The 19,590-nt window shown below is 40.0% G+C and overlaps 1 protein-coding gene across 2 annotated transcripts in view; it reads right to left on the minus strand.

The window, feature by feature from the left end:
* Nucleotides 1-19,590, minus strand: part of PACS1 (phosphofurin acidic cluster sorting protein 1) — a 143,882-nt gene that overhangs the window by 39,006 nt on the left and 85,286 nt on the right. The window contains exons 1-2 of one of the 2 annotated variants that reach the window (XM_044919273.1): nt 17,613-17,616; nt 3,994-4,081 (exon numbers count right to left, since the gene is read on the minus strand). In XM_044919273.1, coding sequence (XP_044775208.1) covers nt 3,994-4,050 — 57 coding nt within the window. In that variant the 5' untranslated portion in view covers nt 4,051-4,081; nt 17,613-17,616. Of the gene's footprint in view, nt 1-3,993; nt 4,082-17,612; nt 17,617-19,590 lie in introns of those variants that run through there. The other variant, XM_044919272.1, reaches the window with a different exon arrangement.

Consider the following 19,590-nt stretch of genomic DNA (forward strand, 5'->3'; position numbering starts at 1 on the left):
AGAGAGATAGCGAGAGCAGGAACACAAGCAGGGGGAGTGGGAGAAGGAGAAGCAGGCTTCCTGCCAAGCAGGGAGCCCGATGCGGGACTCGATCCCAGGACCCTGGGATCATGACCCAAGCCGAAGGCAGATGCTTAACGAATGAGCCACCCAGGCGCCCTAAAAATAAAAATTTTATCCATTGGTCTATTTTGTTCTTTGAACGGATCTTTTACCCAGCATGATTTTGTAACATCATGCATTGGTCATTTGGAAAACACTGGTTCACTGAGTTAGGCAAACCTTTCAAATGTTACACATTTAAAAAAAACTTTTTTTATTAACATATAATGTATTCTTTGTTTCAGGGGTACAGGTCTGTGATTCATCAGTCTTACACAATTCACAGTGCTCGCCATAGCACATACCCTCCCCAATGTCCATCACCCAGCCACCCCATCCCTCCCACCCCCCACCACTCCAGCAACCCTCACTCAGTTTGTTTCCTGAGATTAGGAGTCTCTTATGGTTTGTCTCCCTCTCTGGTTTTGTCTTGTTTCATTTTTTCCTCCCTTCCCCTATGATCCTGTCTTGTTTCTCAAATTCCTCATGTCAGTGAGATCATATGCTACTTGTATTTCGCTTAGCATTAATACCCTCTAGTTCTATCCACGTTGGTGCAAATGGCAAGATTTCATTTTTTGATAGCTGCATAATATTCCATTGTATATATATACCACATCTTCTTTATCCATTCATCTGTTGATGGACATCTAGGCTCTTTCCATAGTTTGGTGATTGTGGACATTGCTGCTATAAACACTGGGGTGTAGGTGCCCTTTCGGATCACTACATTTGTATCTTTGGGGTAAATACCCAGTAGTACAATTGCTGGGTCATAGGGTAGCTCTATTTTCAACTTTTTGAGGAACCTCCACACTGTTTTCCAGAGTGGCTGCACCAGCTTGCATTCCCACCAACAGTATAGGAGGGTTCCCCTTTTTCTGCATCCTTGCCAACATCTGTCATTTCCTGACTTGTTAATTTTAGCCATTCTGACTGGTGTGAGGTGGACACATTTTTTATTATACAATTTAAAAAATTATTATCATTACTATCACCACTGATCTTTTCAGAAAAGTCCTTAAGAATTGGGAAGCTGTGAAGCTTATAGTGACAGCACATTTTCCAAAATTCTAATTTTCACTTGAAAGATCAAATTTTATTTATCATTGGCCAAAAATATTCTCAGTTGTTTCCCTAGAAGTGATAGGTTCACTTTGCTCATTTTCAAGAAAATATCTTCCAAGTAGCTGAGTCTGAATAACCAGTTTGTCTATAAGGCCTTCTTTCACATAAAAATGGTGTTCCATAACAAAAGCAGTTATTATTTATTTATTTATTTATTTATTTGAGAGAAAGAGCATGTGAACATGAGCAGGGGGAGGGGCAGAGGGAGAGGGAGAGAGAAAATCTTAAGCTGGCTCCATGTCCAGTGCAGAACCTTGGCGTGGGGCTCCATCTCACGACCCAAGATCATGACCTGAGCCGAAATCAAGAGCCAGACAATTAAATGACTGAGCCCACCCAGGTGCCCCCAAAAGCAGCTATTTTAATTCACAACTGAATTGCACAAGTATTTGTTCAAGACAATAGCCATACTTCACTATGAACCAGAAGTGCTTTAAGCATGTTTGGGACACCTGGGAGGCTCAGTTCGTTAAGTGTCCAACTCTTGATTTCAGCTTGGGTCATGATCTCAGGGTGATGAGATCGAGCCCTGCATCAGGCTCCACACTCAGTGGGGAGTCTGCTTGAGATTCCCTCTCTCCCTCTCCCTCTGCCCCCCCCCACCTTGTCCCCACAAACTCTCTCAAATAAATCAATCTTAAAAAAAAAGTGCTTTATGCATGTTTCCCATTTCTGTTTTATCTGCTCACTGCTGTATCCCCTGTGCCTAGAGCAATGCTTTGCATATAATAGATGCTCAATAAAAATTTATTAAATGTATGAATGGGGCACCTGGGTGGCTCAGATTGTTAAGCGTCTGCCTTCAGCTCAGGTCATGATCCCAGGGTCCTGGGATCGAGCCCCACGTCGGGCTCCCTGCTCAGCGGGGAGCCTGCTTCTCCCTCTCCCTCTGCCTCTCCCCTGCTCATGCTCGCTCTCTCTCTGTATCTCTCTGTCTCAAATGAATAAATAAAATCTTTAAAAAAATAAAAATAAAAAAAAAATAAATGTATGAATAAATGAATAGACAAGTCAATGGATAAAAGAATGTGATAACATCTGTAATTACTTCCAGCTGGTTAGAAGTAAAGCAATAAAAAATTCAGGATATTTATAAGTTTTTTGATATAATTTTAAATTTTACAGAATGTTAAATATTTAATCAGGAAATAAAGGAAATTATTTCTTTTGGCAAAGGCATTTGACTGAAGGGATGGCAAAAGCAGTGGGGAACTTTTGAAACCGTACCAACAGTGTTTGCCTGGAAAGCAACAGCTTTTAGCAAAGGCAACAATTCCTGAAAACCGGAACCCTGCCCATGACCTAGAAATGGGTGCAAAATCAGGACAGGAAGCAAAGACACTGAAAGTCTCCACTTGCACATCGTTGCCCCATACTTGCTTTTTCAACTCAGGGTGCCTGCGAATGTTTCACAGAACTGGGAGGAATTATGTACAAAGATGAACAGGGAATCAGAATATAAAGTGAGACATGTAGGAATTCATAAGGAGTAATCAAAATGCTTTAAGTTTTGAGGACTAAATTAAGATAATGTATTTATCTCAGAAAGAAAGCTGAGGACCTCAGTGTATGGTACACATACTGTGAGAGCTACAGACAGGGATTTTATTTTATTTTTATTTATTTATTTGAGAGGGAAAGAGTGCACAAGCAGGTGGGAAGGGGCAGAGAGAGAGGGACAAGCAGACTCCCTGCTGAGCAGGGAGCCTGATGCGGGACTTTATCCCAGGATCCTGGGATCATGACCTGAGCCGAAGGCAGACACTTAACCGACTGAGCCACCCAGGCGCCCCTACACACATGGATTTTAATGAAGCCAATATCAGAACAATAACCTGCTGCATCATAGCTGATCTAGCTAATAAAATATGCTGGTTAGTAGGGAGTTACCATATAGTTCACTACTTTTCAACGAGTAAGAATTAACTAAATACACCATTCTTAAGCTGAAGAATCCAATCATTATTTAATGACTCCAGAATCTCAGTAAGCTCTAGAGAGTCATCATTAGAAAGGACTTAACAGTTAAGGAAGGCCTAGTAGTGGAGTTTAATGACTATATATAAATTACCTGCTCTTTAGTTTCTAGTACCACTTCTGCCACCTGGTAATTAGCTGGCAACAGGTAAATTGCTTAACCTTCCTGTAGTTCAGTTCTCCCTTCTTTCCTGAACTTCGGGAATGCTTACAGTATGAATGTTTGTGAAGTATTTTGGGTCCCTTGAAGATACTGAGTAAGTATAAGGAGTTGAATGGGTGGATTACCCAGAAGTTAAAATATTCCAGTAAATTTTTAATTGCCAAGTCTGAAACAATAATCTATAAATTTCTTCTATCTTATAAAAAACCTCCAAAGTGCTTCTCCAACCCATTGGAGCTTGGACCCAGAAACCCTGGGAATAAGACTGAAACAGGCACTGGCCACCACAGTAATTTCTGAATCATTTATCAAACATTTTAGCATCATCTGTATCACCAGATCTTCAGACTAATCCTATTAGATATGCAGGGCAGAAAGGATCAAGTTTTAAATGTTCAAAGAAACTAAGGTTTAAAGAAACTGAGTGGTTTAACTAAGAGACAGGACTGGGACTCATTAGTTCTCATGAACTCAGTCATCTTACACTATTGTTTCTTGCTTGCCTGAGGAGGAAGGGAAGGAGGGAAGAGTTAGGCCCCCATCAGTATTTCTGGAGCCCCAACCACAGGCAAAAAGTTATCCAGCTTCCTTGGACCCTGAACAAACAATCCTGCTCAACTCACCTGTAGCTTCACAGCAATGACCACTGAGTTAAGATCTTTGTCCATTTCTTTTAGCATGACGAGTTTCTTCAGGGTCAAGCTGAACAGCCTAGAAAAATTTTGAGAAAGACAATCCAGTCAAACATAAGGAACTTATGAGAAAAGTGATAGATGATGTTGGGGAAACACTGCTTTACCTAAAGAAAGAACGTTAGAATGCCAAAATGTGTCCCCCTTTAGTAAAAGAGCACCCTCCTGTTTAATTCTGATACTTGAGAATTGTCAAAAGGTACATTATTCCATGAACCTCTGTGGATCCAATGATCTCAAGCTAAAACTGACACACTTTTCTACTTCCAGGACATGGGAGCAATTTCTGAGGGAGAGGGGTAAGTATACCAAGGGCAGGTATAGATGTTTATTTTGCTTCTCCAGTCCCTCTTCCACTTTACATCTAATCATACCTGAAACATTTATAGATGTAAATCTGTAGCAACCAGGAGATAATCCACACAAACAAAATAGATACCATTTGCAGAAAATGACTGAAATGGTCACAATTTGGATTTCAGCTGAATTGTGCTTCAGGTATGCAGAAAATCTTCAGTGCCACAATGAGGAAGTTCCCTTACCTGAAAGAGGTAGGACTGTCCCTTGCTCTGGAGTCAGCAACTGTAATCTGATCTTGCCTTACCACGATAGGGCTACTCTGGTCTTCTAGTAGGAGTTGGGAGGGAAACTTTGGATACTGCGTTTCTGCTTCTGGTTTGAGTGGTTCAAGTCCAGAACATTCTCTCCCTTGGAGAGGCTCTGGTGAATGGGAGTCACACAAAGGATGCCGCTTACCAGAGTCATAACAAGTCCTCAGAATTACACTCCATTTTATGCGTCCCCTCTCTCCAGTGCTGTAGCTCTCTTGCCCCTGCTTTCTGCCTGTCTTGCTTCTCTCCACTCCTTCCTCATGCTCTAAGCTCCAGTCATACTGAATTTCTTTTAGGTCCTTGGGTGCCACCCCTCTGGGCCTTCTACCAAAGGGCTGAGCAGATATTTTCTCAGCAAAAATCTGTTAAATAAAATTTTATAATTCCCTAATGCCTCTTCAGGCACTGACTCCCTCATCTGTGCTCCTAAAACACACTCAGATTTGTTAAACTGGAATCACCTGGGTTCATGCTCACTCTTCCAAAATCTCCCCCTCAATGCCTACCCTCAGCATTATGTTTCTCTTTTCCCTTCAGGGTAGAGGTGTGCTGACCCAAAAGGAACTCTGGTTCTGCCAACACCAAAGGGATTATTATATTCTGCATAGTTGGCTATTAAGAAATGTAACTACATTGTTCAACTGACTTTCAAGCCTTGTCAGAAAGGAAAGGGAACATGACTGGATAGACAAATGGAAGAGACTGGATGTGCCACATTTTGGTCCTCACTAAAGGCAGCTAATTATGGATGCTTTTGATGGGTCAGGTTTTTGTTTCTTTCCAAAGCAAACATTTTCTACCTTCAGACTGATCTGCTGGTGCTGAATAAACTCACTGCAAGATATAAAGAGTCGCAGTAATAAATCTGGGACACGTGTTTCTTCCCCTTTGCTTGTGATCCTTCTTCACTCTTTTATACATTCCACACATTTAGTGAGCATCTCCTGTGTGCTGGGCACTGGATTAGTTGTTAGAATCATAGAGGATGTGGTCCTTAGCCTCATGGAGATGACACAATCCAGACGGGAAGAAAAGCAATGACTTCTATTATGTAAACTCCTTGTCCTCAGCTCCTTTATGTCCCATAAGGCTCTGGACCATCTTTCCTCTTATAGAACATGTAAAAACTGTAGGATGATATGGCAGAATTTTGTCAGGAAGGAATAACACATCATAGACCAATAAATGTTTATTGAACAAATAAATAAACCTTTATGCCACAGCACCTTATGTAAACAAGAAAGCCAAGAATGATTTAATACCTTAGGTAACAAAGCAACAGCAAGACTGGATATGCTTAGTGTTTGCTTAGAAACTAGACACACCACACTGACTTCCATTCTATTGGCAATCAGTTCAATAGATCTTTTTATTTGTTTGTTTTTAATGGTATGACTCAAAGGATGTGGGGACTTAAATGCAGTCTAGTTCTTCAAAGTATAAGAAAAATGCCTATGACTCATTAAGCATCTACCATGTACCAGTTGCTTGATATATATTGCATTATTTCATGTAAGTCTCACAATAATTCTAAGAGGTGAGTAATATGTCCATTTTACAGATGAGGATGCCAGAAGGATTGAGAGACTTGACCAAGATCACACAAAAAGTGGTTGAGCCAAGATGCAAATTTAGGCCTATCTTAGCCCAGAACCCGATTTAAGTTACTACAAGGCACTTTATTAGAAAGTTAGAAGAAATTATTTTAATTACAAGTAAATATTTTCAACATATATTTTAATAACAGAAAAACTCCAAGGAAATAAGATACATTTCTCCTTAAGCCCACACTCACACACAGTTGACAGTCCAAGACAGTTCCAAGGATGACTAAGCCTGACTGAGACTGGCAAATGTTCTGACTGGAGGTGTTGCAATGCATAAGAGGCTGAGGTAGATTGTGATCTTAGGTTTTCTTGTTACCCTATGTTTTATTGGTTGGGTACTTCTTATGCAGCTAAAATACAGAATCCAAGGCCTAAACAGAAGGGTCCTGCCCTGATCACACTCCTGTTTTAATAATTCCAAGTGCTGGTGAAGATGTGGCATAACCAGAAGTCCCCCGTGTGGCTGGTAAGAGTGTAAAGTCATACAATCATTTGAGAAAATCGTTTGGTAGTTTACTAGTACACATTAATTATATTCCTATTCCTATGCCTAGCTCTCAAGAGAACCCAAGAACAATGAGTCTGAGATCGTGACCTGAGCTGAAGGTAGCTGCCTAACCGACTCAGCCACCCAGGCGCCCCAGGTATGTTTTACATTTTAGTAAGATTCTTCTAGCTGTTCTATTAGGATAGAATGAAGGAAAGCAAAGGGGAGAAGGGAAAAGTTGAGTTAGAAGGCAATTGTCATAGTGCAAGCAATAGATGACTAATGGCTTAGAGGGTGGCAGCAGCACGGCAGTGGTGGAGGTGGTAAAAAATGGTTTGACTTCAGGATATACTATTGAAGATGTAGGTCAGCTCCTGGGTTTTTGGCCTGAACATCTGGAAAGGTGGGGTTGTCATTAACTGAGATGGGGAAAACTCTGGGTAAAGCAGGTTTGAGGAGTTTAAGGTCAAGACTTCAATTTTGGACGCTTTAAGTGTGAGATGTTTATGACTTCAAAGTAGACATGTTGAGTAGAGAGTTAGATATATAAGTTTGTCTCCAGACTAGAAACATCAATATGCAAGTGTGGCATACAAATGGAATTTAAAGTCACAAGGCTGGATGAGATGATCCATAGAATGAGGGCACATACAAAGAGAAGAGCACCAGGGTTAAGCCCAAGAACACTTCACCATTAAAGACAGAGAGAGGTGAAGACGATGAACTAGCAAAGGTGATCAAAAAGGATCAACCAGGGAGGCAGGGGGAACACCAAATAAATGTGATATTCTAAAGCCAAGACAAAATGGTTGGCTGTATCAAATGCTGCTGATGGGTCAAGACAAAGACTGAGAAGAGATGACTGAATTTAGTCACACAGATCTTAACAAGAGCAGTTTCACAGAATAGTGAAAATGAAGGCCTAACTGGAACGAATTTGAGAGAGGATGGGAGGAAAGGCACTGGAGATAGCAAATATAAAGACACAAATCTGTTTCAGTCCTAGCTCCACCCCAATATCCTGAGTAGTAAAATTCTTGTCCAACAGAAAATATAGTGCAAGTCACAGGTGTAACTTTCTTATCTGGTAGTCTGTAGTTTCGCTATGTGCTAGGAAGAGGGTACCCAAATGACCAGCCCCCAGTAAAAACCTAGGCACTAGGTCTCTAATGAGCTTCCTTGGTAACAACACTTCCTAGTTGTCACAATTCAGTGTATATTGTGTGACTCCACTGGGAGAAGACTCTTGAAAGCTTGTACCTGGTTTCCTCCAGGTTTTGCCCATGTACTTTTTCTCTTCACTGACTTCACTTTTGTACCCTTTTGCTGCAATAAATCATAGCTGTGACTATGACTGTGTATTCTGAGTCCTGTGAGTCCTCTTAGGAATCATCAAACCCAGGGGTGGTCTTGTAGAACCCCAACACAGAGTGGGCGGAAAGGGATAATTACAAAAGGGTACTATTGGGGTGATGGACATGTTCATTATCTTAATTGTGGTGATGGTTTCACAAGTATGTATTTATGTCAAAACTTGTCAAATTGTACAATTTAAATATGTGCAGCTTATTGTATGTCAATACTTCAATAAAACTGTTTTTAAAAATATTTTATTTATTTGAGAGAGAGAGAGAACGCACACAGGCACGAGACACTACGGGCAGGGGAGAGGGGCAGAGGGAGAGGGAGAAGCAAACTCCCTGCTGAGCAGGAAGCCTAACACAGGGCTTGATCCCAGGACCTTGGGATCATGACCTGACCTGAAGGCAGACACTTAACCAACTGAGCCACCCAGATGCCCCTAAACTGTTTCTTCTTTCTAGAGGAAGGTTCTACCCAGTGTCCTAGAGTCTGCTAATTGCCTATCCAACATCTATTTCCCCTTCCTACTTAGTAACAGAGCACCAATTTTTAGCTGAGCATGTTGCTTCTTAAAATAAAAGACCATGCTTTCCAGCTTCTTTGGCAGCTAGGTGAGAACACATGGCTAAAATTTGGCCAATGTGTAAGTGGACATATTAGGTACCACTTGTGGGAAGATTTTTTAAAGGGAATCCACTCACCTGACAGATCCTTTTACCTTCTCCTGGTCTGCAATGCAGGCTGATGGCTTTAGCTCCTATAACTAACTTGGACCATGAGGAAACCTTGATAATTCAAGCCATGTGTCAAGAATGTAAATTAGAAAGAGAGGAGTCAGGATCCTTGATGACACTGTAGGAGCTACTGTATCAACCATGGACTGTTTAGCTCTGGATTTTTTATTTTTTTTAAGTGAGAAAGAAATAAACTGCTATCTTACATAAATATCTTATTTTGAATCTGTTGTTGTTGTTGTTATATGCAGGTAAACTTATTTTTAAGTGATACACCAGGAACAGATTCCCAAGGTGTAGGTAGGGTTCAGTCACCAGCTCTCAAATACTTTTGAGAGAATCAGCTGAATTATTCCCAAAGTCATTTTATTTATTTAGGTTTATTTATTTATTTTTTAGCTATCTTTACATCCAACGTGGGGCCAGAACTCATGACCCTGAGATCAAGAGTCGCATGCTCAGGACACCCAGGTGCCTCAGTCGTTAAGCGTTGCCTTCAGCTCAGGTCCTGATCCCAGGGTCCTAGGACAGAGTCCTGCATTGGTCTCCTTGCTCAGTGGGGAGCCTGCTTCTCCCTCTGCCTGCCGCTCTCCCTGCTTGTGCTCTCCCTCTCTCCCTCTCTCTCTGACAAAGAAAATCTTAAAAAAAAAAAAAAAGAGTCACATGCTCTTCAGACTGAGTCAGCCAGGTGCCCCCCCTCAAAGTCCGTTTTAAAGGGTGATGCCCTATCAAGAAATCCTGGCTTTAGCAACCCTCAGTTTGTTTCCTGAGATTAAGAATTCCTCATATCAGTGAGGTCATATGATACATGTCTTTCTCTGATTGACTTATTTCACTCATCATAATACTCTCCAGTTCCATCCACGTCACTGCAAATGGCAAGATTTCATTCTTTTTGATGGCTGCATAATATTCCATTGTATATATATACCACATCTTCTTTATCCATTCATCTGTCGATAGACATCTTGGCTCTTTCCAGACAGACATTGGGGAGGGTATGTGCTATGGTGAGCGCTGTGAATTGTGTAAGACTGATGAATCACAGATCTGTACCTCTGAAACAAATAGTACATTATATGTTAAGAAAAAAAAAAAAAAGAAGAAGAAGATAGCAGGAGGTGAAGAATGAAGGCGGGGAAATTGGAGGGGGAGACGAACCATGAAAGACTATGGACTCTGAAAAACAAACTGAGGGTTCTAGAGGGGAGGGGGGTGGGAGGATGGGTTAGCCTGGTGATGGGTATTAAAGAGGGCACGTTCTGCATGGAGCACTGGGTGTTATATGCAAACAATGAATCATGGAACACTACATCAAAAACTAATGATGCAATGTATGGTGATGAACATAACATAATAATAATAATAAAAAAAAGAAATCCTGGCTTTTATCCTTATAGAAGGAAGGGAAGATACCTCAAAAGTTGAAAGAAAAAAGGTTCTTTTCACAATCCTTAGAAGAACCAAATTCCTAGACTTCTGCATTTCAGAGAGCTCACTAGGAATCTCTGTGGTACACTGGGTTGGAAGCCAGTTCCATGGTACACCTTGGGAACATGGGAGCTGGCTGAAGACTCCTCTGTACCTCCCTTCCTACTTGTCTCCTCATCTAGGGATGAGACAACAGGGCGGTTCTAGGTAAAAGTCTTTAACCAAAGGAGGTTTCAAATGGAACGTATGGCTGGGGTTCCCCCAGCTAATCCACCTCTGGTATGTCAGTGAAAGGCCAGACAGAAAAGGTGCACCTCTATGTGCTAGAACTCAAAGAAGTCAACGATCTGCCTTTCAAGTAAAACAGAGTATCACAACGATGGCTGGAATCCAAAGGACTTATAAAGGACGATCCCAGGTTATTCAGCCCAAAAATAATCTTCCCTTCTGCAAAGGCATTTTGAAAATATACTGATAATAGGACTCATTATTGTCATTTTTTAAGGCTCCATTTGGAGGGACGCCTGGGTGGCTCAGTCGTTAAGCATCTGCCTTCAGCTCAGGTCATGATACCAGGATCCTGGGATGGAGCCGCACATCCGGCTCTCCACTCGGTGGGAAGCCTGCTTCTCCCTCTACCACTCCCTCTGCTTGTGTTCCCTCTCTCACTGTCTCTCTCTGTCAAATAAATAAATTAATTAATTAAAAAAAAAAGACTCCATTTGGAAATGCTAGTGAAGTCCAGCATTAATAAAACAACGAAACATCAAATCAAGGTCCCCTGATTACTCAAAGTGCTTCTTCCTTCTGCATCTTGGTCTTTTCCTGATCCCACCCCTTTCTTTCCTTGTTGGGTAACCTTTGGTGACTGTGTCTTGATTTTCTCATATAAAATGAAGATAACAATAGTGCCTACTTAATAACACTGTGATATGGTTTAACTGAGAGAATGGAAGGCAAAACAGGGCCTGTCATATGGTAAGATGCTGTAACTGCTACACTTGGAACTGTCATCGCCATCGTGATCATTCTTATTTGTTCACTGTTTAAGCCTGCTTTTTTGGGGGACCGACTTCCTTCCAATAGGGTAGTGATGCAACTGCCATTCTAAACAGGGAGGGAGCTCCTCCTGGCCTCTACTCTCACTCCCTGCATCTCAGTCATTTCCTTTCCACTTGGCAGGCCCTTGAGCCCTCAAGGAGAATACCCTCACTGCCGTCATCAACAGGAAGGACAATCAGAGTAACACTGATGGAGTCTATAACTGGCTTAAAGACTTTCTTTTTGCACAGCAAGATTTTCATCAACCTTTTACTGTATTTATCTTCAATGTACTTAGCTTTATGCCAGAAGCTATAAGGTACATAGAAAAATGAGGCATAATCTCTGCTTTTGAGCAGTTTATAATCTAGTTGAGAGGACAGGATTTAAGTGTATCAAACAATTACCTAACAAATGTAATGGTGCATACAAAATTAAATACTAAATTACATAAAAGAAGAGAGTTTCTTCTTTAGCTCACAGCTTCAGTGAGGACATATTATTTGAGCCCAAGTAAATTCTCTCAAGAAGTTTTCTTTAGATCCCAATGGACTGAATCTGAAAGAATAAGGCTGTCTACTTGATAAGTCGATAGAGAATGATATAAAAATATAATAACAAGAATCTTTTGAAGCCTTCTAAATTATTCTATTTTGTGCTTCACCATAAGAGGAAGGAGAAACAGCCTTAAATGTCATCTACAAACGGTCCCCACCTGTATTTCACAGCTGCTTCAAACTTACTCCATGCAAATCAGAACTAGAGAGACTCACCAAAAGAGAAATAGTCATATTCCACCCCCACTCCCCAAATCTCCTTTCTACTAGGGTATCAGTGAAGAGTGAAGTGGCCATATTTTGGATAGGAAAGATGGAAGAATGGGGAAACAAAGATCTGGATGGAATAAAACACCGCATAGTCAGTCTCTGAATCACACTGATGGTCCTTCTGGGACCAGAAGACAAGTGACCTGGATGTTTTTTTGCTCCTACCAAGAAATGACTATGTTATATGAGCAAATCAATTTTTTCTCCCTTTTATTTCTTTAATCACAAAATAGGAAGAAGCTCTACCTTCCCTCTGCAACAGCATTTATCAGGACAAAGAGCAAATCAACAGAAAAAAATTATGGAAAAGTTTTTCCTTTGTGAGGGTGATCTTCATTTTTACAATTGCTTCAATTTTAACAGGGCACTTGTAGATACCTGGATGAACTTCAATAACAGTAACACAAAAGGTAAATTTCTGAGCAGTGTAATTTTACTGCTTAAGAAGTTACCTGAATATGTAGACATTGAAGTTATAGTTTTACATAAAATAGCATAGACTGTGAAACAGTGAATTAAGGCAATATTATTTTAAAATTAGTAATTCAGGGCATCAGGGTGGCTCAGTCAGTTGACTGTCGGACTCTTGATTTTGGCTTACGTCATGATCTCAGGGTTGTAAGATCGAGCCCTGGGTGGGTCTCTGTGGAGCCTGCTTGGGATTCTCTCTCTCCCTTTCCCTCTGCCCCTTCCCCTGCTCATGGGCATGAAATCCCTTTCTCACAACAAATAAACAAACAAAATTAGTAATTTTAAAGCAGATTTTTAAAAAGCAAAGTAACTCAATTATCATCTCGAAAGCCACAACTTGGGAGAGATGGCTTGAATGAGATGCAGAGAGGAATGGATTTTACAATGACTGGGTAAAAGGAAAAAAGACTTCCTGTCTCTGTCTCACAAAAAAATCAGATGGAACTAGGCATTGTTCAGATGGGGAAACACCAGAGAATGAGAAAAAATTCAGACCCAAACAAAAAACATAACCCAGGAATAGGCTTTGGCATGTTTTATTCCCTAACCATAGGATGTGACTTTCTGTGAAGCAGAGGTACATAAGTTTATAAGTAAACCCCTAACTTTCAGTTACTTAGCATATGTTTATTTGGGGGATAAAAATGCCAATTACTTGCACATATCAACGAGATTATAACATTTTCCTCCCTTTCTACAATCTCCTTGATGATAATCTTCTGGAGGGGAAAGGACCTTAAACGTCAGGGGAGGTGGGAAGGGGTCTTGCTATTAAAACTACACATAAAAATTCTAATGTCTGCAGCTCCTTCAGTAATTTAGAACAGACTTAAATGTAAGTTTATCATCTATAAAACAATTGCTATGTGAACTAGCAAGTGTGAAAAGTACCTAAGCATAAAGCCTGGCATATCAGAATTGTTGAAAAAGGTTAAGTGCCTTCCTTAAACTTTGCTCAAAGGAACCATACATACCATCAGCATCTGACATGTACTAGCCACTTAAATTATAGTCCTTCAATATGACAGCCCCTTAATCCACGTGTTTCAGTGACAGAGGCAGAAGAGGTGTGTGGGAAGAACAAAACAAAAACCCTCCAAATTTTGGTCCAGCCAAAAATAAGTGATCTGAGTCAGGGGCAAGAACCAATAAAGTACATTAAAACAAAAGTATATCTGAGGGAGACTCCCAAGGCAAGCATGGTTGAATAATAGGGAATTATTAATACATCTTACCGCATTAATAAGTTTGAAAGAAGAAATGCAATTACCTTATTAGATGCTAAAAAGGCATTTGATGAATTCAACATACATTCTTAATTTTATTTGTTTTTTTAAAAATTTATTTATTTTAGAGAAAGTGTGAGTGAGAGAGCGTGTGTCAGGGGGAGGGATAGAGGGAGAGAATCTTCAAGCAGATTCCCCACTGAGCATGGAGCTAATGCAGGGCTTGATTTCACAACCCATGGGATCATGACCTGAGCTGAAACCAAGAGTCGTGCTTTTAACCAACTGAGCCACCCAGGCGCCCCTACGTTCCTAATTTTAAAAAAGACCTTTAGGGATGGCCTGGCTGACTCAGTCTTTAGAGCATGGGACTCTCGATCTCAGGGTTGTGAGTTTGAGCCCCATGTTGGGTGTAGAGATTATGTAAAAATTTTTTTTAATTTAAAAATTATTTTTTTAAATTTTATTTTGTTGTTAGTTTTTAACATCAATTTAAAATTAATTTTAGACATCAAAAGAAAAATACTTCCTTAACATAAACTTAAAAAACATATACTTTCCATAAACAGTCAGCATCAGGATTAAAGATGAGAGACCACAGCATTACTTCTGAAGACAGGAGCAATATAAGGGCCTATCTCTGCTATTCTTAAAAGCTGGCTGAAGTAAATAGAAATAAATGATATTGGGGCGCCTGGGTGGCTGAGTCAGTTAAGCATCTGAATCTTTGGTTTCAACTCAGTTCATGATCTCGGGTCGTGAGACTGAGCCCCACATTGGGCTCTGAGTTCCACGCAAAGTGTGCTTGAGATCCTCTCCCTCTGCCCTTCCCCTCGTGCTCACTCTCTATCTAAAATAAATAAAATAAAATCTTTTTTTAAAAAAAGAAAGAAATTATATAAATGCTGAAAGGAGGACAAAAAACAATCCCCATTTGCAGATATATGCCTGTGTACTGGAACTCAAGAGAATCAACCAAAAAACTGGTAGAATCATTATGAAAATACCAAAATAAATATATAAAAAGTGTCCTTAATGCAGGTAATAATAATTAAATATAATTAGGGGCGCCTGGGTGGCTCAGTTGGTTAACTGGCTGCCTTCGGCTCAGGTCATAATCCCAGGGTCCTGGGATCGAGCCCCACATCGGGCTCTCTGCTCAGCGGGGAGCCTGCTTCTCCCTCTCCCACTCCCCCTACTTGTGTTCCCTCTCTTGCTGTCTCTCTCTCTGTCAAATAAATAAAATCTTTTTAAAAAAAAATAATTAAATATAATTAGAATGTAAGTAGAGATGCACACTGCATTATTCAAGGGGGAAATGATTTTGTAATTAACTTCAAAATACTTCAGAAAGAATTTTAATGATTGTTCAATCTAGGAGATGAATATACATGGGGGTTCATTAAACCCTTCTCTCTACTTTTCTGTAGGTTTAAAAAATTTCATAGGAAAAAGAAAGGAAGGAAAGAAGAAAGGAAGGAAGAAAGAAAGAGAGGAAGAAGGAAAGAAAAAGAGAGAGGAAGGGAGGGAGGATAGATGGAAGGGAAGGAGGAAGGAAGGGGGGAAGAAAGGGCAGACAGATGCCAAGAAACTTCTGGGGCAAAAAAAAGTAAAGGAAGAGGGCTTTATCCAGTAGGATATTAACATGTATTCTAAAGCCCAAGTAATGAAAACATCGTGGTATTGGTAAAAGAATAAACAAAGAGATCAATAGAAGGAACAGAGTCCAAAATTAGACCCAAGTATAAACAAAAATTTACTGTATGCAAGAAGTAGATGAGTTACTCAATTAATAAATAGTACTGGAAAACTGGCTATTTGAATAAAAACAGCGATGGCTCTCTATCTCATCCCTTACAGAATTGTATGCACAGATAAAATATATTTTAGAAATGAGGGTTAATTAAAACATTTTCAGGAAAACAAAAACTGACAGTTTACTACCAAAAGGCTCTCATTAATGTGTATTATTTATCTACTGCTATGTAACAAAACAAATGGCTTAAAATAGTGTTCATTTATTATCTCACATATTCTGTGTGTCAGAAATTCAGAAGCATCTGAGTTGGATGGTCCTGGCTCAGGGTTTCTCATGAGGTTGCAGGCAAGATGTTGGCCAGGGCGGCAATCATCTTGCCCATAGCTATGACATCCTCTTTCCAGGTGGCTCACTTACAAGTACTGGCAGTTGACAGGTGGCCACAGTTCCTCTCCCAGGGCTGATTCACAATCTCATGACATAGCAGAGGGAATGGCTTCCCCACAGAGGGAATGTTTCAAGACAGAGCAAGGCAAAAGGAGCAATGCATTTTACGACCCAGCCTCAGAAGTCACACTCCATCGTTTCCTGAATGTCCTCCTGGTTACACAGGTCAGCCCTATTCAGTGTAGGAGGGAACCATTTAAGAGTGTGAATCCCAGGAGGGGGAGTCACTGTGGGTGCCTTGGAAGGTGGCTTGAACATTAATTCTACTTCTTAAGGATAACTGTAAAAACAAGAAAATGGTCCTAAAAGATAAAGGATAGGAAAAGAAATGGTACACAAAATTATAAAATTTAGGTAAATTTAAACAAACATGGCTAATATGAAACAAGAATGCCTATGTTTGATTTATACATTGTAAATATTACAGCATGCACGTGACAGGAACTGACTCAAGTCAGAATTTTTTAAAGGTTCCTGAATTGTTTCAGAGGGAAAAAATGGAAAACTAACAAACTCTTTTTTTAAAAAAGATTTTGTTTATTTGTCAGAGAGTGAGCACAAGCAGGGGGAGTGGCAGGCAGAGGGAGAAGCAGACTCCCCGCTGAGCAAGGAGCCTGATGTGGGACTCGATCCCAGGACCCTGGGATCATGACCTGAGCCGAAGGCAGATGCTTAACCCACTGAGCCACCCAGGCATCCCCTAACATTAAACTCTTAAGTTTTCACACTCAAAGTTTGAGAGTAATCACCAAGAAAGTAAAAACTGAATACCTACTTTCAAACTTGTAGTTTAAATGGAATGTGAGAAAAACCCTCCATCAATTCAAAAGGAAACAAAGAAAAAGGGTTAAAAATAACCCAGAAACACAGGAAAAAGAAGAAATGAGAAAATACTCAGAACCCAACATTAATGAAACATTATATATCCAAACTAAAGAGGCTCTTAGAGGAAATTTTATTTTATTATTATTTTTTGGAGGAAGTAATAGTCTTACATGGTTATATTAGATAAGAAGAAATGCTGAAATTAATGAACTAAGCAGCCATTAGGACATTTAAAGAAAAAGAACAGTTAAATAAACCCAAACATCTGGGGGCACCTGGGTGGCTTAGTTGGTTGAGTGTTGGACTCTTGATTTCAGCTCAGGTCATGATCTCAGGGCTGTGAGATCGAGCCTCATGTCGAGCCCTGTGTGGGGCTCTTCGCTCTATGGGGAGTCTGCTTGAGATTCTCTCTCTCTCTCCTCCCCCTGCTTGTGCTCTCTCTCTAAAATAAATAAATAAAATCTTAAGAAAAAAAACCCAGACACCTAAAAGAAAATGGTAAGGATAAAACACATTTTATAAAATAGAAAATAAAATATATACGTCTTAGCAATAAAATTTAGAAACCTGGAATTGTTTTTAAAAGGACATACTCTAGATAAAGCAGAGAGTCACAAGAGCATTCCACAAACCACTTATGCAAATAAAATTGGAAACTTAGATGAAAAAGGCAGATTCCTAAAAAAAACACAACATAACATACGTGACTAGGGAAGCTGGACAACACCTGAATGGTCCTATAACCACTGAAGACACTGAACAGTAATTTTTAACTCTTCTATGAAAGAAAATACCAGGTCTGGATGATTTTTAGAGGCAAATTCTATCAAATGTTCAAGGAAGAGATAATTTTAACCTTATATACATTTTGAAGAGGATCAAAAAAAGCTAACACTTTCCAATTCATTTCATAAAATTAACATAGATCCTTATTAACCCAAGAAAGAAAAATTAAAGGCCAATCTAATTTACAATCATAAATGCAAAATTTCAAAACAAAATATTAGCAAACTAAACCTAGTAATGTATTCTAAAAAATACACCATGGGGCACCTGGGTTCATTGGGCTCCCTGCTTGGCGGGAAGCCTGCTTCTCCCTCTCCCACTCCTCCTGCTTGTGTTCCCTCTCTCGCTGTCTCTCTGTCAATTAAATAAAATCTTTAAAAAAAATAAAAAATAAATAAAAAATACATCATGACCCATTTGGGTTAAATACACAAATACAAGGATGCCTTAACATGAGAAAACCTAATGTAGGGGCCCCTGGGTGGCTCAGTCGGTTGGGCCTCCAATTCTTGATTTCGGCTCAGGTCATGATCTCAGGTCAGGCTCTGTGCTGGGTGTGAAGCCTGCTTAGGATTCTCTCTCCCTCTGCACCCCCCCCACCCCTCCTCTCTCCCCACCTCAAATAAATAAATCTTAAAAAAAAAAGAAAAAATATTCCTTGACATAAAGGATACATAGCAAAAACCTTAATGGTGAAGTATTAGAACATTTTTTTTTTTAAGATTTTATTTATTTATTTGACAGAGACACACAGAGAGAGGGAACACAAGCAGGGGGAGTGGGAGAGGGAGAAGCAGGCTTCCCGCCAAGCAGGGAGCCTGATGCGGGGCTCGATCCCAGGACCCTGGAATCATGACCTGAGTTGAAGGCAGACACCTAATGACCGAGCCACCCAGGCGCCCTAGAACATTTTCTTTTTTAAAAATTTGTTTTATAGAGAGAGCGAGAGCACATGCACATGTGGGGGTTGGATCGGGAGAGAAAGTCTTAAGCAGACTCAGTGTTGAGCATACCTGAGTGCGGAGCCCAACCCATGGCTGGACATGGCAGGATCCCATCACTCTGAGGTCACGACCTCAGGGGAAACCAAGAGCCAGACAATTAACCGATTGTGGCACCGAGGCGACCCTAGAACATTTTCTTTAAAACCAAGAACATGACAAGGTATCCACCATTCCCATTTCTATTCAAGGGTATACTCTTGTATGCTAGTCAGCTCAGTAAGAGAGCAAAAAACAGAACCAAAACCACATAAAAATATAAGGATTAAAATGGAAGAAACAAAAGTCATTATTTGCAGGCTGATATATGATATTTGGGAAATCTGGAAGAATTCCCATTAAGATTGTTGAGAGTTTAACCAGGTTGCTAGATTTCCAAAAATCAACTGCATTTCTAAACACCAGTAACAAAGAAATAAAACATTTTTTGAAAAAGATACTATACACAAAGTAACAAAAAATAAGACACCTGGGATAAAACAGTAATAGTAAGAGGTAACAACTATTGAGCATTTACTACTATCTCTATGAAACAGAAACTCTTGTTAGCTCTGTTTTGCAGATGAGGAAATGAAGGCACAGAGAGGCTGATTTACCTAAGACCACACAGTTAGTAAGCAGCTAAGTGAGGATTTAAACCCAAGCAGTCTGGTTCCAGTGCCTTTGCTCTTAACCACTACTCTAAACTGCCTTCCTTTGCAAGATGTGCAAGGCCTCCATGGAGTTGTAGGATATACTGTACATGTATAAATGTTTTGAGACATTAAACAAATAAATGCCATGCTCATGCATAAGGGAAATTCTAGCAAGATCTTAATTCTCTTCCAAACTGATACACAAAATACAAGACTGATCAAAATTCCAACAGGATTTTCCATAGATGTTAATTCTAACATTTATAAGGAAGAAGGCC

This window comes from Neomonachus schauinslandi, chromosome 11 (genome assembly GCF_002201575.2).
Source record: "Neomonachus schauinslandi chromosome 11, ASM220157v2, whole genome shotgun sequence".
Taxonomy (NCBI): Eukaryota; Metazoa; Chordata; class Mammalia; order Carnivora; family Phocidae; genus Neomonachus; species Neomonachus schauinslandi.